At 32.5% G+C, this 26,219-nt stretch overlaps 2 protein-coding genes across 3 annotated transcripts; both read right to left on the bottom strand.

The window, feature by feature from the left end:
• Window positions 1-4,571: 4,571 nt before the first annotated feature.
• LOC105133291 (aspartic proteinase nepenthesin-1-like) lies at window positions 4,572-15,566 on the bottom strand. The gene is made up of 2 exons (XM_011037221.1): window positions 15,480-15,566; window positions 4,572-5,939 (listed from the first exon to the last, which is right to left on the bottom strand). The coding sequence occupies exons 1-2, from the start codon at window positions 15,564-15,566 to the stop codon at window positions 4,893-4,895; spliced, it is 1,134 nt and encodes a 377-aa protein (XP_011035523.1). The 3' UTR covers window positions 4,572-4,892.
• A 2,917-nt stretch (window positions 15,567-18,483) lies between these two features.
• On the bottom strand, window positions 18,484-25,543 carry LOC105133255 (serine/threonine-protein kinase HT1). Of its 2 annotated transcripts, none has more exons than XM_011037167.1 (12): window positions 24,872-25,543; window positions 24,259-24,333; window positions 24,072-24,167; window positions 23,543-23,628; window positions 23,337-23,457; window positions 22,527-22,606; window positions 21,244-21,306; window positions 20,984-21,090; window positions 20,732-20,817; window positions 20,391-20,512; window positions 19,236-19,391; window positions 18,484-18,888 (listed from the first exon to the last, which is right to left on the bottom strand). In XM_011037167.1, coding segments are annotated over exons 1-12 (1,302 nt in total). In that variant the 5' UTR covers window positions 25,181-25,543; the 3' UTR covers window positions 18,484-18,887. The 2 variants fall into 2 exon arrangements, with proteins under 2 accessions (XP_011035469.1, XP_011035468.1); XM_011037166.1 differs by having other exon boundaries at window positions 18,484-18,886; window positions 19,280-19,391; window positions 24,872-25,540.
• Between the last annotated feature and the right edge of the window lie 676 nt (window positions 25,544-26,219).

Below are 26,219 nucleotides of genomic sequence, written 5' to 3'. Positions count from 1 at the left end.
TTGAAAAATTACTCTTTACATGATCAACATAAATTTTTATATATAATAAAATAAATAAATTACTTTTATATATATTAAATAAAAAAATTAACCAAACAATAAATATAAACCATCTAATAAAATGTAAAATCATATGGGGATGTGAAATTATTGGGTATAGGAATCAACTTGATATTTATTCCAATTATTAAAAACATTTCACTTACCTGGAAGTGAATTCCTCTTTGCCCGTGACAATCCAAGTAAATGGATAACATCTCCCTCACTCCTTAACTCAAAAAACCCTCAAAATCCATAACAAATGGAAGGAGAAATCGACGGGAAGCTCAACCAGCTTGTTGGCTTGGCGTCAGCTGAACTGGCAACTTCATGGCGCCAGGCTGGAGGGCACAAAAGGAAAGCAAATCCATGTTTAATCATTTTATTTTGGATTTTCTTTTCTTTTAAGAATAACATTATTTTTAAAAAATTTAAATAAGTAGCACGCTATAATCTTACCGTGCTTTTGAAACTCGTTATTTATTAAATGTTATTATTTTCAAATAAAATAAAATAATTATTATGTTTTAAAATAATAATATTTAGATATATTATGCTTTGAAGGGATGACAGTTGTGAATTTGCAGCCTGTTGGATATAATTATATAATTAGCTAATCATTTTATATAAAAATTATGAATTTTTTTAAATATATTTTATGAATAAAAATATATATTTTTCTTTAATTTATTGACTAAAAAATAAATTCTAATTAAAATATTAAAAATTATTATTCACACATAATAGTTTTAATGAATAATTTTAATGAATGATTTAGAATTATCAAGTATAAATTTTTTTATAATTAAATAAAGATTTATTCTAAACAGATTATATGAATAACCTTACAAGTATATTTATAAATCAATAAAATATATTTGGAATTAAAAAGAGGTTTAATAGCTCCAAATTAGAATAATAATTAAAAATAATTATAATTTTTAATTTGATAATTGAATTACATTTAATTTTTTATAATAACTTTCAAAGATCCTTTTTCTTTGATAATTTTATAACTTTTTCTAACAAATTAATCAATTAATTTAAAGAACCAACCGGCTAACTAGTCCTGTTATAATTATAAACCACGACATTAATTAAAATCAAATCTTATCACGGTCACCAAGCATGACATACTTAATGTCGCTGCGGGCCGTGCAATTTAATTAAATGTATTCTATTAAAACTTTTTGATTCTGCATCATTTCATCATTTGTATTTTTCAAACTACTTGCCTAATTTATCCTTTTATTTTCCAGGCGTCCGTCAATGTCAATTGTTTTTTTTCCAAGAGTTTCTTCAAGGAATCCGTATTACGCATTCTATCTGGATTCGATAATTTTACCCAAATGCTTGTGAATAATGGAATTATTCAAAGAAAATCTCATTTCTGAATAATAACATTCTTGATATATTTATTTATTGTCTGTTGGGTATTGGCACCTTGATGGGTTAACGTGGCTCCAGCACTGGCAATTGCGGCGATGGAAGTTTATTTCTGGGAAAAGCTCTGTTAACCTGTGTTTGGTTGCTAAGAAATTTTGAAGATATGTGCTTTACTGGATTTTTTTAGTTGTTTGTTCACTTTGGTAGTTTTTATTGTGTTTGGCTGCTGAGAAAAAGTGGGAATTTTGAAGGGAATCAGTGTTTTGAGTTCTGGGACCTTTTGAATTATGCCTCTGGTATGCATTTCTTTTCAATTTAAAGTGTTGAAGAAGCCGAAAACAATTGATTTTTTTTTTTTATGTTTCTCTTATGCTATTCTTTGAAAATTAATGCAAAGAAAATTGTCCATGTAGTTGCTGAAGAGATGATATAACACTTGAAAGAAGAAAATGACAGGTTGCGTAATTGGATAAATAACTGGAGTTTTTGGATTAAAAAAATTAAGGATAAAAATAAAAAATAAATTAAATTACCGTGGATTTATATAATATCTTATTTATACATTTTATTATATTTTATAATATAATTATAAATTAAAGAAAAACTCATCCACAATGACTAGGATTAGGATGTGTTTGGGACCGTGCAAATTGAATTATCTTAATATTTATTTTTTATTTAAAATTAATTTGAATAAAATAATTTTTTAAATATAAAAAAAATTCTAAAACAATTACAATAATTGTAAAAATAATAATTATATAAAACATGACCCATGCATTAAAAAAAAACATATAATCAGCTACATTAGTCCATTCATTAGAGCAAATTTTTTGTGGGTTTTAAAAGATGCTGTGTAAGAATGACATCCAATTCCAAACAACATGCACAAAAAATGAAGAAGGAGAGAGACAGAAAATTGCGTAGAAGGCAGGAGAGAGGCGCAGGCCCGAGATGACGGCACAAGAAAAACACACGTGGCGAAGTATCTAGAAACGCACGCATAGGTACAGCTAGCCAGTTGTGTCCAGATCAGAAGATACAGAGACATAACCCCTTGAGCTTTTGGGGAATCGAGAACACGTTTTTTCACCTCCGAACAGAAGATCCTGGCGGCGTTTTGTTCTCCTTGCCACGTAATACTCCGCTAACCTGCATGGTTGACTCTTGACTCGATTACTCAGCTACCAAGCCAAAGTTTACAGGGGAAAAAGAGAGGAGGAAATACCGCAGAAATTGCAGTGATTACTGAAGTTTTTCGTTATCGAATTAAAATTATATACGTTAATTTTTTTTTATAAAAAATAATAAAAGAAGAAGTGTTCCCACAATTCTTGCAATTTGGTTACTATAAATAAATAACTCAGTATCAAAAAGGGTTTTCAAAAATCTTATTTCAAAAGGTTAGTTCTTCTGTGGAGTCGTTAGAATTCTTGTCTTACTGTAGATAGAAATGGATGTCTTCAAGGTAAAAGTAAACAGGATCGATGGAAAAACGAGGTGACATATGCCGGGTTGGGTCTACCTGCGCAGAAGAAGCCTAACTCTTGAGATGCAGTCGACATCTTATAACTGGTTGACAGCTGGTTAGCATTTTGCTTGACTGAGTTGACCCTCCTCTACTGCCATGCCAGCTCGTCCTTGGGAGCTGCACACGTACATCTTCTCTCGAGGCCCCCGTGGCCCTTACAATAAAGAAGAAGATACAAATCGTAATTGAGTGCTGAGACTTTGCTACTCCTGCTAATTAATTAATGAGCTCCATTGTGCAGTAAAAATTGAGATTTCACTCACGCTAGTAAACTTGGTGGTGTTATATTATGCTGCCATGGTGCATGTACTAAGAAAGAATTCCCTTAATGGATCCCAAAATGATTCTTTTCACGTAACTGGAACACCTATGAAATCAAACGTCAGTCGAGAATCCGAGCAGCATGTAAATACTGTAAAATAACTATTTTAATTTAAAAATATAAATTATTAAATAAAATTTTAGAATATAATTTATATTATTTTTTTATATATTTTTAAGTAAAAATTTTTTAGATTTGAAAGTTGCATAAATTTACATTACTTTATATTTAATTTTTTATTAAATAAATAAAAATTATATAATTATTTAGTTATCAAGATTTTAATACCATGTAAAAAAATTATCTCAATTTAAAATTTAAATTATTAAATAAAATTTTAAAATATAATTTATATTATACACATCCATTTTTTTAACTTTCTGATTCCCAGTCTGGCACGGCCGAGCATGTATAGATATGATAAGTAGTTGGGCAATAGTCACGTGAATTATACCAGAGATGAGCCAAGTTTGCATCATTTAGACCTGTACGGCATGAACGATTGGGATTGCATTCTACGAGTATACATGGCACCGCAGCAAGCGTGAATAAAAGCAGGGGAATCAGTTCTAGTGTAAATTTGATGTTGAGTGCTCTCGTCACAAAAAGATTCAAGAAATCTACCAGCCGACAGCCGGATAATCGCTTTTCTGCGGGTTCACGCTATTAACCTTCTAAAGAGAGCTAGCTACTAACTAGCTAGCTAGCTAGCTAATCATGAATCGAATGTTCAATTGCTACTCTATTATAGCTCGCTAGCTAATCATGAATCGAATGTTCAATTGCTACTCTATCAAGGGGAATTTAGCTTTAAATTGAAGTAAAGAAAATCCCAACACGATGCTATTTTCCCATATCTAATCTCCAAGGGCCTTGTTAAGCCATCAAGGCACTACAAAAACAACAATTGAAATGCTGTGGATGGGTTCTTACTTTTTGAATGGCCATGCATGTTTTTTTTTTTTTTAATCTTCAATGTTCCTAAATAGCAGGTCCAACAGGTAGCCGCCATTCAGATAAGAACCATAAGATGATCCACATTGTGCAGCAAATCTGGGGATCAGATCAATATCAAATTTAGTAGCAGCAGCAACATAACATAGTGAGAAGGTGAGATTGGCAAAAATATCATTGCCTTTATGAAAAAATCTGACCAATGGGATAAAAATTTACCTTCTTCCAGTGACATTAACTTCATCCCATTTTAATTTTGGGAACTATGATCAGTAGTACCTGCGGATTGGAGAAGATTTAAAGAGCTTCAACAAACACATAGTAAATGAGAAAGGGAACTGTGGAAAAACGTTCTTGCATCGTCACTGTCAGCTCTTATTGAATAATGTACAAAGCATTGCTCAAACTAAATACACCATCCATCCCTGGAACACTATTTAATCACAACAACCACTATAGATTCCAACTTTACACAGCTTTTTACAGGCATTTCGTTTTTTTGCTTCTCGCGTCCACCTTCCTATGTGCCAAGCAATAAACATTTCAATGGACATTATTGAGTTCAATGCCAAAAGCAAAAAAGTGATGCGAGTATGAACTGAACTTGTACGAACAAAACCCAAAACCTTGGACTTCTTAAACCCTCTTAAGGTTTAATTGTTAATCCTGGTTCAAGGTTTCCCATAAAGATGCACACTGCCTCCTTGCAAACCCAACCCTTTTGTTCTCCAAATCATAAACCACTTCAAACCCCTGTTGCTGGTAATTCCCCAAAGTAGCCCCCGGCCCACCACTCAACTCAGCCTCGTCACCACCGTTCATCAGCATCAAACACCCAACCTTTCTTTTCTTCCCCTTCCCATCACCACCATCCAAAAATTCATAAAAATAGTTCCTTCTAGGAAGCACCACACTTGATCCATTCCCCACAAAATGCAGCACGACACTTGGCACATTCATCACGTTATTGTCGAAATAATAACAAGGACTCAATCCAGTATCTTCCTCAATAACTATAGCTCGCTCATTAACTCGCCCAAATCGTTTCTCAAACTCTGCCACAACAGAGCCATACAAACTCGCCGGCAACATAGTAAAAGTAGTCCCTGAATCCACCACCAACCCACCACTCCCCTCTCCATCAACCTTCCTCAAAAACCCTGGAGCCGGGATTTTCTTTCTACCAATAGAAATACCCTCAAGTCCAACACAATAAAAATAAGGGTGCTCTGGATTATCGAGCATAGAAGTATATACAAAACGAGGCTTATTAATACCGTTTACCCTTCTCTCTTTCTCATCATGATCATACCTTCCTAAAATGAGCGGGCTTGGTCGACGAAGTCGGTCTGAATCAAAGGAATGAGACACCAAACAATAAGAGAATTGGTTCCCAAGATGGGGAGGTAATGTAGCAAGCTGGGCAGGCAAAGAAAGGACTCCCCGGCCAAACCCAGCAACTCCAATAGGCTCGGCTAGCGCGGTGTGGGCACAGCCAAATGTGAAATTATTGACTATCAAGTTTGTTGGGTTGCTTAACGGTAGACTAATAGAGTCGCGGTATAGGCGAGCTATCAGGCTGCCATCGCCATAAGCATAATAGAATTGCGGGCAAGAATGTTTTTGACAATCAGATGTTTCGATGGATTCTAACGGGCAGTTGGAAATAGCACAAAGGTCGGAGCTTGGGAGATTGGAGTGTGCAGCCTGTTAGGTTGGTTGCCATTTCATTTAAGGCACCAACCACCATTATTGAATGAGATAGAGTTGGTGGCCACCATTGTTAAATGAGCTAGAGTTGGTAGCCATCAATATTGACAACAAACCAAGAAGAGCTTCCATGAATGCCTATAAATAGAGGCATATATGAGAGAGCAAAATGAGAGAGGAAGAAGAGCCAAAGAGGTGAGAAATGTAGGAGAGAGTGGGCTGCCATTGCAGCACAAAAGGAGAGAAATAGAGTGAGGTTGAGAGTTGCTCAAAGAGGGGATGATTCCTCCTTCTCTATTGTTGTAAATCTTGTACTCTCCCTACATAATGTAATGGCTTCTCCCGTGGATGTAGGCGGTTTTGCCGAACCACGTTAAATATTGTGTCAGTGTGTTTGGCCTCCTATGAGCAAATATCAGTACATCACCGGTCGGAATTCCCAACAATTGGTATCAGAGCGTTCGGTTTAAAGTGGTGTTTGATTTTTGATTAGTACTTAAAAGTGCATTTTTATCATGGTTTTATATCATCATTTTGCACTTGAAGTATCAATAACTCCTTAACTAAAATATGTTTTATAATAATGTATCTAATAATATAAGATACCTATAATTTGTGGTAAATGTCTATTTTTAATGCAGGTCTATCACATAAATGAAAGGATTGATTGATGACTTGAAGAACTTAAATTGCAAGGATAAAGAGATGGCCAAACTTAGAAAAGAGATGTCGGTGCAATCCAAACCGGAACACTGTTCGGTAATTGGGTCATATCTAGAGCTATATATCTCAGATTTAGGTCCAATTTATATGGATGGAAAGGTAAGACATAGGCCTACAACTTTCATATGGATAGGCCTACAACTTTCATATGGAGCCCAAGATCTAAAAAGGCCATTATCAAGTCCAAATTGTAGCAACAACAAAGAAGCCCGAATCTGTCTTCCAGCCCGAGCACTGTTCGGTATTTTGGCCATATCTGGAGTTCTAGAAGTCCAAATGAGCTGAATTTTTTACACAAGAAAGCTGAGACAATTGCCTACAACTTTCATGTTTGCAACTGGCTCCAGTTTTGACGTTATCAATGACGTTTTGGGCAGACAAGAGAAGATAAGGATTGTCACCAAGTCAAAAGTTGGCCACCCACTTATCAATTAGTCATCAAATCAATAGTTCCCAATTTTGGCCTATAAAAGGAGGCATTTGCCATGCATTTAGGCATCTTGGTTTCCAGATCAAGATCATGCTCTTCCTTTCTCTCTTTGTATTTTTTGTAATGTTTATGCTTTGCTTTCATTAATATCAAGTTTATGCCTTTCATTTCCTTTCCTTTACTTAGTTAACTTTTATGTTCTTATTTTGTTTATCTATTTTGCTTTCTTTTATTATGTCTGGCTAAGTTAGTTATGTCAAGGTGAAAAGGTTACACTAATGGTGTAAGAATAAGTATAATGTAAACTTAATATGGACTTTAATGTTTGATACTAACATGTTTTATATTTGTTATCTTGTTCACTCTTTAATACTTTGCTTGTTAAATGACTAATCTTGATTTACGTTGTATAACACTTGGTACAACAAATGCTTGGCACTTTCATAGCCCATAATGTATGGTATAACCGACACCTGAGCTATGAAAGGAACTTGATTTGTTGTTAACATAAGTTATAATCATGAATGCTTGACGAGATTTACAAGTATTAGCATTAATTGAATAAGATGACTAATGTAATCATGTTAACAATATATAATCTGATTGGAACCTCCTTTGTGTGTGGTTTCCAATTCAATAATAAGAGTTTATACTATACTTGTTTGATATACCATTAATGGAACCTCTAACCTTGACATTTGTTATTATTATTGTTTAATCCTTACATTAATTTTCCATCTCCAAGTTCTCATCATCTTATTCTTCTTCTCTTTGTTTATTATTATTATTATTATTATTACTACTACTACTACTACTACTATTATTATTATTATTATTATTATTATTATTATTATTATTATTAGTATTAGTATTATTAGTATTACTATTATTATTATTACTATTGTTGTTGTTGTTATTGTTGTTTTATAATTGTTGTTTATAATTTGTACAATTAACCTCCCTGTGGTTCGACCCCGGTCTTGTGTTGTTGTTGTTGTTGTTGTTGTTGTTGTTGTTGTTGTTATTGTTATTGTTGTTGTATTATTGTTATTTATAATTTGTACAATTAACCTCCCTGTGGTTCGACCCCGGTCTTGCCGGGTTATTTATTACTTCGACACTCCTGCACTTGAGAGAAGACATCAATCTTTTGGTCGTGTCACCCACATTTCAAAAATACTAAAAAAACCTATTTTATTTTATTTTAGTATTTAGAATTGCAAATTTATACGTAAGTCATATTTCTGATATTAAATAAAAAGGTAGTTCGTTTTTTATATTGACATTAGAACAGTTAGGTTTTTATCTAATAAATTAAGGATCTCCCTACTGAGAAGAACTTTTATTAAATTTTAGACAAACCATCAATTAGAAAACATAATAATACTTTAGTTATATAAGAAAATTAAATAATATAGCTTACCTTAGGTAAGGCTTATTAAGAATGTTAATGCATTCCCTTTAAGCAACTAATCCTCATTCAAACGATAAAAAAGTTAGAATTTTTAGTGATCAAAATATGAGTTAACGACTCTCATTCTCTCTATCTACTGATAGAAAACAACAATTTTTTGTGTAACAATCATATAGAACTAAATACAAGATTTAGATGTATAGACAAAATAAAAAGAATAATAAGTTGAAGTTGTAGAAAGAAAAAAAGAAAAAAAAGAGGTTGCCACCAATAAGAACCACAAGCGACAATTAAATAATTGTTTTAGAAGAGATTAAGTTTTTTCAATCCTATATATGTATAGAATGCCTTGATTTTATTTTTGTACTCATTTGATAAAATCAATTCTTTTTTTTCAATTCTCATTTAGAGTACAAGAAGTCCATGAGTAAATACCATAGAATAAGTTTATAGCCTCTTTAATTTGGATTCTCATTAATTATGTCCATTTTGCCCATTTATACAAGCTCACACTACATTAATTAATCACATTTTATAAGCTTAGCTATATTATACATGCTAATTATTGCTAATATTAACTTGTAAAGATGTTATATTTATTCATCATCTTATTTCACTGGTGAGATGCTACAGTGCTAGCGCTATAAGGGCCAAACGTTTCATTTGATTATTTACATATAATTTATTTTTTAGCAATTTTGTTTTAATATTTTCATATCTATTATAATTATGTGTTTTTATATTATTTTTATAATTTTTAAACATGAATAGTAATAGATTACATATAAATTAAAAAAATATTTCACCTAAATTTTATATTCTTTTTGTAGTATTTTATTTTTTTATCAACTTGGTATCGGTGTTCATGTTTTTTTAATTAAACTTAAATTAAAAAATATCTATATTACAACTAAAATAAAAAAATCAGCATAATTTTTTTAAAAAATAGAATATATTTACTTTCTCAATGCATATCAATTTTGAATTTTTAATTATTGTCAATTTTTAAAAGACATATAAGTCATAATTCAACAATTATACCATCACAAGCATTTGAGAACATTAAAGGACCGATCTAATTTTTCTTGATTTTTTTACTTTTACATCTTACCAAAAAATATTCAATATGAATCTTAAAGTAAAGCTTATAATATGTAAAAATAGTTTATAATAAAAATATGTTAAGAAATCATAATTGAAAGTTTTTAATTAAAAGTTTTTCTCATAAGTAAAAATAATCTCTCTTTTTTTAACATGGTATGAGATTTTTCTTTTTAAATTTTTCTGCTTGTATATGTGGTAATGGCCCATTTTGTGTGTTAATGATTTAATAAATGGTAAAATTATACTGTTTAAAATATTAATATATAAACAATCCACGTATCTTAATCAAAGAACACTCTTAGAATTATAATTTTTTTTTACTATTATTATATATTACTTGATTAATAACTGAAAGCATTATTGTGAAACAAAGATACTATTTCTATATAAAAAAAAACGAGAGATATTAGAGGTGCATTTATGTTCAGAATCGGCATAACAATTTAGAATATGTTTAATAAAAGTGTTTTTCAATTAAAGAAATTAAATTAATATTTTTTATGGATTTCTTAAATACATAATTTTGAGATTTTCATATCACCGTCATCCAAAAAAATATTTTCCAAGGTCATTTTAGAAAACATTTTGAATCACAATATAATTGCATTATCAAATAAACACTTGTCATGAGAGGAACTTGGCCCTCCTAAATTTGTTTTAAGAATGTAGCAAGGGGGCTATAATCCTCCTAAATTTTTGAAAATTTTAATTTTACTCTCCACTTTTTCTTTGTTTTTTTTTTTTTTGAATAATGATTGAGGATTTAATTAAACGGTCATCAAGAGACTGGCCACGAAAAAAAAAATACAAATTAAAGAAAGAAAAAGTAAAAGTACAATAAAAAAGAGTGAAGCTCCTCTTACTCATATAACAAACATGGAAACAACATCAACATAGCCTCGAGAAGCAACATATAGCATGGGATCCACACAAATTTAGACCATGGATGACCTACAAACAGACAATTCTAAAAAGTTACCACCTTCATAGTCAAGTAACAAAAAATTAATCAAGCAGCTTGTAGTTCAGTGGCGTAAGGCGTTGCTCGCCTTCTTTCGAGCCTCGGTTCGAGTCCTCGTAGGAGTGGGGCTGGCGAGTGGTGTCCTTCTTAGTTCTGCTGGCTCCTTGCTGTGTGGTACACCTATCATCCCTGTGGTGCCTAACCTGTTCACTGAGGCTTGCAGGATATCCAGTGGACCGTGGGATTAGTCGTGGTGCGCGTAAGCTGGCCCGGACACCCACGTTAATCAAAAAAAAAAAAAAGTAACAAAAAATTAATGAATTAGAAGCTACGGAGCCCTCCCCCTCCATTGTTAGTCCAAAGTAGAAGACCGTCAGCATTACGAACTAAGTCAAGACTCGTGCAAGAAAATTCTTTGTTCTTTGACCGCAACTACAAAACCAATCAATACAAAATGAAATAAAAAAATCATACCCCATATAGAATTTTACTCTCTACTGTGTATGTCCTACCTCAAATATGTTTTCTATAGTACTTTGCGTAGAATACAAGGGGGGCTTGAAATATTTTCAATCTCGGATTTTCAACATGCAAGTGGATTTTATGAAGTAATATCTACCCCTTCTCTTCAACTGGTATACACTAGAACCCTTCTCAAACGTAAGCAATATACCTTCTATTAAGATAAAGCTTGCTTCCCAAAGAGGACCATTAATTATCTTTATTCTCACAGGTCGAACTATTTTATGATTTCACATCAAAAGAATATTCTCCATATCCTTAGCCCCGGGGACCCCATTAAGGGCAACTAGCTAGCCAGTGCCTTATCCTCCTGCTTCACCGTATAATGTAAAAGGTCGAAATACATTACGATATATACATATACACACACACACACACACACACCTTGAGACCCCACAACCCTTAATGGAAAGCGGTCACATGGAGGATGCAAGGAATCCTCCATTCAAGTTAGACAAATGGGGAAACGATGGTTGTTTTTCGCGAGAAAAGTAACTCAACAGGTTGAAATTCGAAACAGCAGCGTCACGATGTCTATCTAGAAGAGGGAAGTGTAGTTCCTTTCCCCCATCTCTTTCTTGGTCATATCACCACTAATTAGTCTTATGTTCTTCCCTTCTTTTGAAGTGTATTAAGAAAGTAAAACAAGGTTTTTCGTAAGAGAATGTTAGCCAGTTCATGGAGCTCGAAAAAAATTAGGGCAATGTTGTACGTGCGCAAGGCCCTATATTTATGTTAACCTAACCAATATTCTCTTGAAGGGGACCACTAAAATAAAGCAAAATGATTTTCTTACGAAATCATCAGATGGTGCTGAAAGGTACAAGACTTGAATGCAAGACCCAATCCAATAAATGCATTATAGAGGGTCACGCCAACCAAAAGTTAAAAAAAAAAAAAAAAAACACATCACCTTCTAGCCTAACATCTCCTCGTTCACAACCACCTAACCCATATTAAGAAGACTCTTGAAATAACCGCAAAAAAAGAGACCAAAGAAGGCCAGTCGACCATGATTTGTCTATCAAGGAATTCACATTTTCGATTTAGATTTATCCCAATGGAACAAGGGTCTAAATCAAATCATCTTTGGGACATAGAGAGACCCTTCCCTCTCTATAAATACATGAAGAAAAAAAAATTTATATCAACTGAGAAATTAATATAAATCCTGTATAATAGCTTTTAGATCTTTATTAAAAGGTTTTTTCAATGTTTAATTCACTTAAAATTTTAATTCAATATAAAACAAGATCAATAGAATTTTTTAATAATTATTTCAGAGATTATAGAATTTGACTCAATGGTTTAAAAGTATGAAGGATTAACACAAAGAAATGAAGATTGTTATGATTGGAACTAATATTTTGATTATTCACCTTTTAAAATTATTTGACTTTAATTTTTTAACATCTTTAAATTTGATTCATTTACTTGTTAGTGAAAGGATTAGTCATGATAACAATAGCATAGCATAGGTAATGAAGGTTCTTTAGGAGAGTGTACAATTGTAAATAAAGAAAAAGAATGAGCAATATGGATTCAAAACTAATACAGGTCAAAAAAAATATTATCTTTGAACCAGATGATAGGGTTTGGGAGCATATATGTAAAGAGAAGTTTCTTAAATGCAGGAGATTTAAGTTGATGCTGAGAGGAGATGGTGCATTCGACATCTTTGAAAAAATTAATAACAAAGCCTACAAAGTAGATTTACTAGGTGAGTATGGTGTTAATGCTACTTTTAATATTTTTTTTCTTTCTCTTTGTTTTTCATAAATGATGACTTAAAATCAAAATCTTTTAAGAAGAGAGGGGATGATGCAATTCAAACTATATCAAAAGATCCATTAAAAGTTTTAGTTAGGTCAATTACATAATTAAGGGCACAAAAGCTTGAAGATGCATGTAATAGTCTTATTTAGAGTATTTAGATCAAGATGAATTTTAAGGATGCTACACGTTCAATAAGGGATGATTAGACCTTAGTTAATTTAATATGTGTATAAGAGGAGTCTACTCCATCCACTTCATAGGTATATTTTTCTTAATTTATAGTTGTATGCTTATAAACATAATTTTTTATTTGGCCATTGGATCAAATATTTTATTGGAGGTGTGAATAATAGTAATGAAATGTGAATATAATCACTCCATGCTTGGATAGCGTATTGTAACATGTTTTGCAACTTTATACTTTAAAGCCAAGAAACCTGTGGGAAGAATAAGGGAAAAAGGGAAAGATATATGGGTCACCCAAAGGGTTGATTCCTAACGAGGGAGTGATGCAAACCCCATAGATATAGATATTTAAAAAATCCACACTTAAATCAACCATTTTCAAGAAAGTTAAATTCAAACTTGTGATTAAGCTTAACACAATGATGATTTATATCGAGACACTAAGACTAAAGAAACTAATCTCTTACCCAACACCTATAAAGAAACATAAACGACAAGTATAAAATATGTAATAAAGCTTGGTTAATTCTTTAATAAGTCAGAATAGAAGAACCAGATTAAGTGAATTTCTTTTCTCACACACAATAGATTATTCTAAAATCAAAGTCTGTAAAAAATAAGAAACTTAAATACAAGCTAAATAATCCTATTTATAATAGGTCAAAACAAACTACCTAAACAACCTTGGAAAAAACAATAAAAGGGTTCTAAATAAAATAGGAATAAGAATCCTAAATTAACTTGAAAACTAATACAAATCTCCAATAATAGCTTCTAGATCTTATTATAAGGCTTTTTCAATTTATGATTGATCTAAAATTTTAACTCAATATGAGTAATACCTATGAAAACTTCTAATAAAAGTTTAGAGTGATTATATTAACATTTCATTGTTATTATTCACACTTCTAATAAATATTTAGCTTAACTCAGTGGTCAAATAAGAAATAATCGAAGTTTGGAGTGAATAATTACACATTTTCTATTCCAATAATTTTCAAAGATCTCTATTCCATCATTCATTCCATCAATAATATAATCATTGATGGATTTATTGATGAAAGTATCGCATCAAACAAAAAGCTTTTACCAGCAATAATTTCATTGGTAAATCCATTAGTGTTTATGGAATATTACCAACATAATTAATCCATTAAAGAATTACATTTATATGTATATTACCAACAGAATAAACCGATGGTAAATCTATAAATGATTATATGCATATTACAGATAGAATTAATATGTCGAAGAACTACATCTAACAAGGGCAAGTCTAATAATTTTTTTCCAAGTCTCTAGAACTCTCCAAGGGATTTAGTGCATCATTAATTTTGTTGGTATTTTACATTTCATCACTATTATATGTAATTATTTTAAAAATAAATAAAACAAACATTACAATTAAAAAATTAAAATAGAATTAAAAGAAAATTTTTATTATTAATTTAAAAGGTATTATTAAATACAATTTATCTATCTAGTTAACAAAAGATACAGGAGGAGAATAGAAAGTGGATCTTCACCTGAGTTAGGAGGGTGAAGAGGTGGAGCACAGGTGTTATATATGTGCGACGTTGTGACGATCATCCACCATTTAAAGGTATATAAAAGTTTATCTAGCAAATATGGAGAGATAAGGAATTATTGTTTCTTATCAATAAAATATAAAATCGAAGTCACCACCTAATATTTTGGTCACTATAAACCCTAACTAGTCTAAGAGATGGGGTACAAAAGCTGGTTGAGTAAAGAGAAGATATTAACACCCCAAATACATCATACCCAAGGTAAGCTACATTATTTTATGATCTAATAAAAAAATCTAAGCACAATATAAAAAAATTAATATTAAAAATACGTTTTACATATAAATTTGTAATTCCTAGTATTAAAACCAAACAAACATATTTTTTTTATTTTTTGAAATATTGGCCAATTTTCTCTTAACTTTAATAAACTAGTTATTAAAGTCAAAATGCATGTTAAAACACTTTTTCTTAGTGTATGAAAACAAAAACCATAATATGATTTTTTAGCTTTAAGACACTTGGTTGTATACACAAAAAAGATATTTTTTTTGTTTTTTTTTTAGTTAATGAAAAATAGATATTTTAATACCGGATTTATATTTTTACGGTGTAAAAATATAAATCGATATTATCCAAAATTTAGTAGAAAAATATATGAAAAAATTATAAGTTTCCAAAAGAATTTTTTTCATTTTTTTTTATAATTACACTAAACCCAACCCAATTATTTTTCTTTGGACTGGGCTGGGTCCAAATATTTGGCTGCGCCAAAATTGGCCCATCCATGAATAGTGCTTTCCATTGTTCATAGACTATGTGAACAGTGGTGAGCATGGAGGCAAGATGAAGCTAAAGAAAAAAAAAATAGAAAGGGGAATGGCTGACCTACGATGGCTGCAATCATTAGTTGTGCTGCTGGAGGTGTTAAGCGGTGGCGCTGGTGCTCGTTGTGGTTCTTCTCCCTTTTCCTCTCCATTTTACTTCTCTATTACTCTATTTTTCTCTATTCTTTCTTTTTTGTTCTTCTGTTTCTTTGTCCTCTTTTTTCTTTTCTTTTTTCTCTCTTCTCTCCTCTATGTTCCCTCTTGTCGCCCTCGTCTCCCCTGTATTTATAGTTGAAAACAGGAAAGAGACATAGTTGGGACGGCCACTGTGTTGCTAACCCATAACTACCCAAAAAGGCACGTCTCCTCCATTTCTCCAACACATGGGACACCACGAGTTAGGTCAGCAAATAAGGTATTTGGTTGGCATCTTTTTTAACTAAAAAGGGGAAGAAAAGGAGGTGAAAATATAGGGGAACGCAGCTCCCTCCCATGTTTCTCTGCACGTCTAGGAGAAGAAGAAAGACTATAATGCCATTCAAAATGGCAACATTTCAGGCTTTCCTTTTTTTTTTATGAACAGGGAATGAAAGAGTGGCCTTTTAGGCAAAATAATCCGTTTTATTTAAATGAAAACGACGCCAAATATGCCAAAGCCCAAATCAATTTTCAATTTGTGATTTGTTTAATAAAGACCTCAATTGCAATTTTGATTTTAAAAATCAATTCAATTGCATTCTTGCCAAATTCAATCGTCGACCCTGAAGTTGGCTGCCTTTTTCAACTTGGTCCTTGATTTTTGATTTATGCAATTTGACCCTCAATTGACCAATAAACTTTTAATTTCTTTAATTTGGCCCTGATTTGATTTAATTGTAGCCCCTCTATTTACACGTATTTTATATTTTGATCCTTGGTTTCGGATTTCTTCAAATAAGTCCCTAATTGGCCACCAAACTTTAATATTTATGCAATTAAGCCCCTGATTTGATCAAATTAGCTCTTAAAAATTATAATTTGACCTCATAATTTTAATTCCTTCCAATTAAAGTAAGTTGACTTCAAAATCAATTTTTCTTGCAATCAAACCCTTCATAAATTCAATTAAACCTTCAATAACATTTAATTGAGTTCATAAACATCTGATTTTGGATTTTTTTTTTCCCCAAATTGAATTTTCTTTATCAACAAGCTCTCATTAGTCAACAAAATACTATCAAATTTTAAATTTTATATTTTTAAACTACCTCAACCAATTTTTAGTTATTTTCTAAACGCTTTGGCATCCTCTTTTCATTGTTATATTTTTTTATTTTTTTATTTTTTTTAAGAGAGAAAATTTGAATTGAGGAATAACCCAAAAATAAATTATGACATGAGGTATCATTAAGAGTTGCCAATAGTTGCTCGAGGACATTCACTTTATCCTTCAATTCAGCCCTCTCATTGGGACGACCGAAAAAGTATTGGCTCGATCCAAATTGCATGGTGATGTGATTATGTGAAGCCTTAATCAAGAAAGAATTCACCATCAACTCCTTTCCATAAATAAATAATTTTTCCGCTAGTTTTTATGTTGCCTTTTCTCTTTGTTTCTCTTTAAAAAAGCTTCTTTTTTTTTGTAAGTTGCTTCTTCTCCTGCTCTTGCTCTTTATGTATCGAGAGAAGAAGATAAGGGAGGTTTGTAGTAGGTGTTGCTAAGGATTGAATTAAAAGCCTATTTAGAATTGTGGTAGCTGTTGCAGTTTAAAGTACTTTTCATTTCGAAATGCATCAAGATGATGATTTTTTTTTTAAATATTTTTTATATCAGTATATTAAAACAATCCAAAAATACTAAAAAAATATTAATTAAAAAAATTCAATTTTTTTTTAATAACAAGGGTTGAACCGTGTTTCTAAATGGGGTCTAAAAAAGATCACCGCTTCCTCACTAGAAAAAACAAATTGAGGAAAATGAAAGAGAGAAGAAAAGGAAGATAGGGATACAGAAATGAGAAAAAAACCATGGCTACAATTTAGCCACATTTCATTTTTTTTATTTAATATTTTATGTTACTAATAGATAAAAATGTCCCATTTAAGTAACTTTGCTATCCATTCAAAAAGGAAATGATCATAAAGCCCTTGATGAAAGTTTTTTTTTTTTTTGCCTAAAAGCTTATTTTAGTAATTTTATTCTTTAAATAAAATGCAAAGAGAACTATTTTATCCCCATCAAATTTTTAAATGACATGTTTCTATTAAAAAACATATTACCTCTGGCTACTAGCTATTTTTTTATATAGGAAAGGATAAAATTGAAAAAACATTGTAGATTTATTGTGGACATTCACAATATTTTTCCCACATAGATTTGAGTTTTTGATAATAATTCAAATTTAAAACTCCACCAATGAAAAGAAGTAAAATTCACATATATCTTTAGTATGTCTTTTGACTTGACCAAAGAAATGAGCTTGATTCCCATGCTGCATTAGCTGGCCTATCCAAAGAAATGGATTTAATCTAGTACTAAATAAAAAAATAAAAAATGTGTACTTTCTCGCATTACCAACAAGTTTGTGTGGCCTTTTTCTTTCACTTTAATTATCTATTTCATTTCCATGAATCTTGCAATTTGACTTAGCAAGTAGAATTCAAAAGTAATAATATGATTATTTATATTCCCTTAAGGCCATAAAAGAATCCAAATCCAAGTTCATTAAATTCAAACCAATTATGAGAATCCAAATCCGATGGACTTATTGCTCATCGCTTGAGAATAGGCTAGTGTTAAATCGCTGGCTGCCTAAGTGACCAGTTCAACAGTGCGGTTGCTTCGCCCAAGCCAGCTTATCGACTGATTAGGATAACATCCTTTCAAGCATGAAACATGTCCGGTAATTAGCTTAAATCAACTCAATTCACCTCTGGTTATTTCTTTGCATTTGGAAGCTTGACAGGACAACCACAAGCACATCCGGTTGAGTTTGCAGTAATCCAATCAGAACGATTGGTGTTGATCATGCCATAATCAACCACCTAATCTGCAGTTCATCTCACCAGGAAATCTAAATCTTAGAATCATCCACATCAAAGATTAGCAAAATAAATTTTAATCAGGATAAAGAAATTTATAGCACTCATGATGTACATATTTGAGAAGCCAGGGTGTTTTGAACTACAACAGTGAATGATATATGGAGTTTGTTTCTCAACCCACAATTTCACTGGGAGAGTTGATAAATATCAAACAACGAAAATCCGATTGCAAATGGAATTACACAGGCAGGAAAGCTGCGCTCTAAACTAGTAAAATAATCCTTTGATCACCAATGCTTGATAAAAATCTCTGCACATATAAAAGCTAAGTGGGTAACAAACTCTTGCTTATTCATATACTGCTGTAAGAACGTGAGCTGCGGTGGCTTAGACTACGATCCTTCTTTAACATTGCCTCCAGATTCTGAAAGCATTTCAGTGGTCTCACCTGTGCATTTTACCCAAAAAAAGGAAAAAAAAAACCGTTAGCTCTACAAAAACAGTAGTGTCAAAGGGATAAAATGCTCTCCTAAAGAACCAGAACTTGAAAAATGTAGCTCCCAAGAGAAGGTTAAATTCATAAATTTAATAGCATCATTTTTCAATATTTATTATCAAAACTAGTACTCAGAGCACCAAAGAATAACATAACGGAAGACTCTAATGTATTAATCCCACCAGGGGCACTCAGAATAAAGCATTTACAGCAATTCAACACCGAGAAATGATTAGTTATTCCCGGGAACTGCTTCAGAGACAGTCAGATAAAGTGTAACGTCAAAATTGTGGTTACTCATCAGGTAAAGTACAGTATCCCCAGACACAAATTCAGAGGAGAAACCTTCCAACGCCTCTTATGACCAATACTGTTTTGAATGGCATCCAGTCTTGTTAGTATCTGCCTGAAAGTTGGTCGCTTAGCTGGATTCTCATGCCAGCACTCCTGAATTAACCTGTGAAATGAAGACAGCGTCAAGATTTCTCTATCCCATAACTGATCTCAAAGAAAGATCAGTTGACATTGAACAATCTTGACAGTAGAAGTGGAAGGTATCAAGAAATTCACTTTTGTGAGAAACCTATTTATATTAGAATACACAATTTGTGATGATGAAGATATTTTATAAACCTGTTTATGGATGTTTCTACAGTGACCAGCATTTGATGAATTAGGAAGATTTGTTCAGGATCATAGATTGCACAGGGTTCAATTTTAACTCGAGTAGTTATTTATCTAGAATCATTCCAAATGGAAAGTTGACTAAAAAATCTTGTGTGTGAACAAAAAGAAACACAATTTCATGTTAGGTTTGAATTGTTTAAAATTCAATGGAATTCAAACTAGTGATATGATATGAATTCAAATTCAAATCACTCCATTCTCGAATTGATTCCAAAATGGAAAGTAGATTAAAAGATCTTAAGAAATAAGAATTAACAATTCTTAAGAATACCATGACACCATCTTTTCTGTCTTGGTGAGTCAAGGCATTGTCTGATAGTCATTGTTTACATGCAGAAATGTTTGGGTTTGGCCATGGTTCCAGGACTTCTTAACAACGCAATTCACAGATTCTGGTAGTAGACTTTTTTAAAGAAGCTTTAAGTGCAGCATGCTTCAGGTTCTGCCTCATGAAGCCTCTAGACTGAGTTTCAACTCATGAGAAGTTATTACATCACTTGTGCTAGTCAATATGGAATTAACTGAAGATCCATCCTAGATGAGCACCATCTTTTGCTTAAAATTTCTTTTGTTTTAATGTTTGCTTATGTTTTACTAGTGGTTCTTATTAATGATGTGCGTACATGTATTATGTTTTCATACCAAATCCAATTATAGAAAAATATGATGTCAGATTCCAGAGTTAGTTTAAGAACAATTGCAATAAACTCAACACTTTAAAAAAGAACAAATCTCATGTAAAAAGAACCCCTGAGACAGAATGGCATACTCTTTAAGTCCATGTGCATAGGACTTTGTTGGAGCTCTAAAAGGCGGACGCTCTTTTGCCACATAAGCTGAAGGAACCTCATGTTCTTGTTTAGCAGAAAATGGTGGGCAGCCTTCAATCATCTAATGTATATTAGATAACAAATGTCCATAGTCAAAGATTTAAAATAAATCATAAAATCTATCAAAGATCAAGAATAGATGAGGCTGCATGTATATGCTTTGTCAAATTGTTGAGTTGCTAAGCATGAACTCTGGGTGCACAGTGAGAAAATGCTCTAACATATACAAAGGCCCATTATTACAAGAAGACCAGTAATGATATGACTGAGAAATCTTTACCTCCTGTAGGATTAAAGCAAAGGAAAAAACATCTACTTTAGTATCATATTCTTCATTTTTGAAAACCTCTGGAGCCACATACCGCCCTGTCAATGACAAAACAAACATTTTCCATAACAACATTCATCTAACAAGTCAACTACAGGAATATGGATCAATGAATACACAAGGCATTTGGTTTAGCAACTTCCAAAATAAATGAGGTTCATAAAAAATAAATGAGGTTCATAAAGATGAAAAAGCCACACTTACAGGAATTGTCATGACTAATTAGAGGTTTTTCTTCTCTAACTGTAAGCAACTTGCTAATTCCAAAGTCTGCGACTTTCAGATGCCCAGAATCATCCCGCAATATATTTCTGTTATCTTGCTCATAAGCAACATAAAAAGGTGCTGAAAATGTCAGAAAAATTGAGGAATCCAATGAATTTTAACTGAAAGTTCCACTATAGTCATAGACATGTGTGCATGTCAAATAAGAAAACCAGCCTAAGTTGAACAAGAAAACTTACGAAGGCTCAAGATCACGGTGAATTATTGGTACCGGCTTATTCTCATGCAAGTAATTCATTCCCCTGCAACATTTGCAGAAATAGAAGAGTTCTTTCAAGACTGTCATCAGAGAGTGAAGTGACAGGCAAACAACTAAAATTTTCATCTTCATCTCCATCCACCAAAGCATGTCACACATCTTGAAGGTTTTGTTTTACAGTAAAATCTGACACGATATATCATCCATACAAGAACTTAAAATCTCAGTGATGAGGGATGAAGGGAAACAACAGGAATTAATTTTTATTTATTTAAGAATTTTAATATTGTATTATTATTTTAGATTTTATTATTTAGGAAAATTAATATTCATTAGTTATTAGTTAAATTAGGATTTTAGTTTCCTTCTTGAATTAAGACTTATTAGGTTTTCCTACTTTAGTTGGTTTGGTGCATGTAAATAGGCACCTCAACATTAGTTATTTTAAGAATGTATCATTAATGATTGAAACAAAGACTTTGAATGTTCTTCAAGATTAAATGCATCTCTCTTGTGCTGATTCCCTAAGATCGAATGCGTCTTAGTTTTGTTCCCTTCATGACCAAGAATGTTGACTCTCTTATTGGTGAATTTTGGTTACTGTTCTAAATTAGCCTCCTTGCTGGTGATCTTGGTTTTTTATTCTACATCAATTTGGCTAGTGCTACATCACATAGGCATCACTGTCCAATTTTTTACCCATTTACATAAAATAAATGACTCCCCAAAACTTTTGTGTTTCTCAAATGATTGTTAAATTAGTGGAAAACTATATGCTATGCATTGAACAATCAAAGTTATGGAAAAAAAAAAAACTCTAGGCAATAAATCATGTATTATCCCAGGCTTGGAGACCAGTTTTATATCCTAATATGTTTGACAGCAGAACTGTAAGAACCTTCGAAAGTACAAGTCAATCATGAGATTTTTAGTCTTGAATCACAATTCTTGAATATATGATACTCTCCTAGCTATTCATTTGATTGACATTTTCTTCTAGCAGACAAAGTTATATAGCTAAAAAATGTTATTTATAGTTCTTAGTGGGTCAGTCACTAATGTATAAGCATCAAATCAAAAAATGATCGCTTTTTGAAACAAATTATTAATAAACTCCAAGAAAAAGCAAGGAGGCCTTTTATAGGGGGTGGGAGTGTAAACACCAAAGATTTACAAGCCCACTATACATTCTTTAGTTTAGGCTTGAAATTTGTGTTTACACTGCATTAATGCGAAAAATAAAAATAATAAATAATAACAGACCTTGCAATATCAAGTGCAAGTCTCACAGCTGCTATTGGTTTTAATGCTCCTTTTCTTTTCAAGAACGCACAAAAATCTCCCTGTAATATTAATTGAAAACAAAAAACTACAAATGTTAATTTTATGATATAAGATTTCATGACTTGAACATCTAAAAAGCATTTTTATCTCTTAGTTTCTTCAGGGGGAAAAAAAAAACAGATAGATAGATGTCACATAGATAGATAGATGTCACCACAGAGAAAATGCAGATCCACCACTCTGCTGATGTGAAAGAACAGAATTGACCCATTTACTAAGTAGAAGTAAATATTTACAAAGATCTAGTCTCTAATATCAATACCAGTGAATTTCAGGTTAGGAGGAAGGATGCTAGTAAGAGAAATGGAGGATGGTCTTCCCATCCTTACTTACAAATCAAATCCAAAGGACAAATCCATCACACATGAAGCAGACATGTTCACAAGGATATAACATTAGTGCTATTAAGTTTGTTTAAGAAATCATATCCACATGGGTGCATGTATATACCAGAAACAAGTTGACTTCAAAGGAGGGCTCATCAGGGGAACAATTTATCATCATCAAATTCAATAATAAGAAATAATGATAATAAAATAAGAAAGAAGCAGACAGGAAAAATAAAACCACAATAACTGGCATTGAAAATGATAGATAACAACCAGCAAAAAAAATTATACACAAATAATGGAGTTGTAGCAATAACAAACATCCAGCAGAAAACAATAAGAATGAATATGATTGGAAAAATGCCACTCCCATGGTGAACGACAGAATTGAAGAACAAACCTTGGGTAAATATTCAGTCACGATCATCATTGGACTACTTTGAGTAACAGCACCCAGAAACTGGACCACATTTGGATGCCGTATTTTCTGAAGCAATGCAAGTTCATCTCTGAATGCTCTCCTGTGCAAAACTAACTGTCAAGATAACCTAAGCATACAAAACTAGATAATATTAAGAAAAAAGGTTCAGGGTGTAGATAACCCACACTTTATCCTCGTCCGAAAGCACCTCCTCACCAAGCTTTTTAACAGCAACCTGAATTCCTCGCCATAATGCTACACAAAAGGTTCCCTGTGGCATATTTCATGCAATCGACTTGAAAATGAGATGTGCTTTCAAACAGGTCAAATACAGTCTGACCATAGAGTTAGCCAAAACACCTCAGATATCTTATCTGAAATATATATGTTCATTACCTAATATGCTCATTACCTAAGTAACTTATCATTGTATTCTTACTCAACTCGAATGCTTACAGTAGAGGGATAAACGCCACTTATATAATTATATAAGAGTTTCACTAAGAAAATCATCTACAAAGTTTAAATTCAAGTTGTAACATTTGACAATAAGTATCAACACAAGAAGAAAAGGACATTGATCTTCACAACATTAACATAAGAAACAATAAAATACTAGCTCAAACTCAAAGAGGTCTGTAAGCAATGTTGTCAGAAGACAAACAGAAGCTCATAAGTTCCAGAAGGTGAAAAAAGATATGGGGAACAAGTGACCTTAGTTAATTCCACACTGTTAGTGAAATCCAGTTCGTCAGGATTGATTTCATATTCCGGGACCTCACGTGCATGCTTAACGTGCATAGGAGCCATCTACATAAACAGAACCGATCCAAGACACAATAAGAAAAACAGGTGAAAAGTAAACTAATGCATCATGTAAACAACAAAATTGATAACATACCAGAGGTTTTGCACCACGTTTCTCCAAGAGTTTGATCACATCATGGTTTTTGTAAAATATAGCATCTGCAAGAGGCTGTTTAAGCAATATCAGTTTACTGAGAAAAAGAAAAGAAAAAAAAACTCTTGACTATCAGTTAAACAACAAACCGAACGATACATTTTAGTATTTAAAAAACCCCAGGAATGCTCGGGTTTATAATGCTCTCCATGCACCTGGAGAATTTGAAAGCACCCCATATCTTACTACCTAGCATCAGCAGCAGAACCCACTCCAAACTGGCAATATGAAACCCTTTGGCCCAAAACAAAATGCTTGAGCAAATTGCCTGGGCTAACTCAAATGGCATACACCGCATGCCTCCTCCAAATTAACAACAAAATTATTCAACACAAAGCAAAATTTCTAACTTCATAATCCACAAAGTCTAGCTACCCATAGGCCTGTTAGGAATCAAACTCAAATCTCGGGCCGAACAACATCATCAACCCCATAAAAAAATATTTTAAAAAAAAAAGTTTAGGCAGCCAGCAATCTAATCTCTCAAAACAACTATTTCAACAATCTGAAGAAACCCAAATCAGAAAAACAAAATCATTATCCAAATACATACAGTGCTACCCCAACGATCCTTGGGGTCAATTTCGGCCCCATGATCGAGCAAAAGATCGACAACTTGAGTGAGGCCTTGACAAGAAGCAATATGAAGGGCAGTACGGCCATCAATATCACGAAAATTAACATCAACATCAGAATTCACCAAATCTTTGATCCCTTCTAGATTTCCTTCATTAGCTAAGTACATTAGCCTCACTCCTGGATCAACTCCATCCATATCAAAATCAGATTCTTCTCGATCTCTCTCCGGTGCTAGTGACGATTGCTTTCCTAACGTAAACCGCACTGGATTCTTCCCTTCCATTATTTTGAAAGAAGAAGATTTCGTGGGGCTGATTAAGAAGGAACGATGGAAGGGCAATTTGATACTCTTTCCTCTTCTGCTGCTGACTGCTTAAAACCCTAAAATGGAGAAGGAAGCAATGTTGGCTTTAGCTAAACACGCGTGAACCATTCAAATTCGGAATCTTTATCCTCTCTTGTGTTTTTTCCCCGAAGCAAGACAGGCGAGTTGAATTTAAATTGGAATGTGTGATTCACGCCATTACGTGCGCCTGTGATTACAATTGTGATGCAAGCGTGAAAGAAAGGAGGCGGTTGCCCGCGGAGAGCCTCAAACGACGCCGGTTTCCGTTTCAAGAGGGAGTCGACTTGTTGATAAAGAAAGACGGAGAGGCCATACATACATGTCATGTGATGGGGTAAGTATAATATCTTATAGGTTTTATTTTATTTTTTTAACTTTAGCGAATCAAGAGCAAATAAAAAAATATAAAGAAAATAATAATTTAAACAATGGAAACGCTGGCAATGTCAATTGTCAACTTAAGATGGATAAGATCACGTGGAAAAACTTATGATCCAAGTAAGCAGCTGATATCAAGCTCATCTTTGCTGGGAAATGCTGGCAATCTCCGCAGTCAACATAAGACCTAGTAGTAATTGGCGTTATCTTCTTCCTTCACAAGTCAGGGGCCCTTGTTAGGGTTATTTCATTCTCTTAGACCAGCACCCCATTCTAGAGATGCTTTGGTTTGTGTTCACATTTGTGTTCACATCCATTTTCGGCTTCATCTTCGTGGAAGGAAGACGACCCCTGGAAAACTAGGCCAATTTGCTTCCCAATATGTTTTTTTTTCATAAGAAAAGTAATTAAGAATCATTTCAAACATGAATGCATTGGAACATATTTTTTAAAATTTAATTTTTTTTAAAAGGACATCAATAAGAGAAAAATAATTAAAAATTATAAAAAAAAAACATGTAAATGGTTGAAATGCAATTAAAACATGTTTTTTTTTATATATTTGTTTTGCTTTTTTGGACTTCTAGCAAAATATTTT

The sequence above is a fragment of the Populus euphratica genome, unplaced genomic scaffold, assembly GCF_000495115.2.
Source record: "Populus euphratica unplaced genomic scaffold, PopEup_1.0 scaffold110.1, whole genome shotgun sequence".
Taxonomy (NCBI): Eukaryota; Viridiplantae; Streptophyta; class Magnoliopsida; order Malpighiales; family Salicaceae; genus Populus; species Populus euphratica.
Note: the sequence above shows the minus strand (reverse complement) of the source record. Positions and strands in the feature narration are given on the sequence as shown.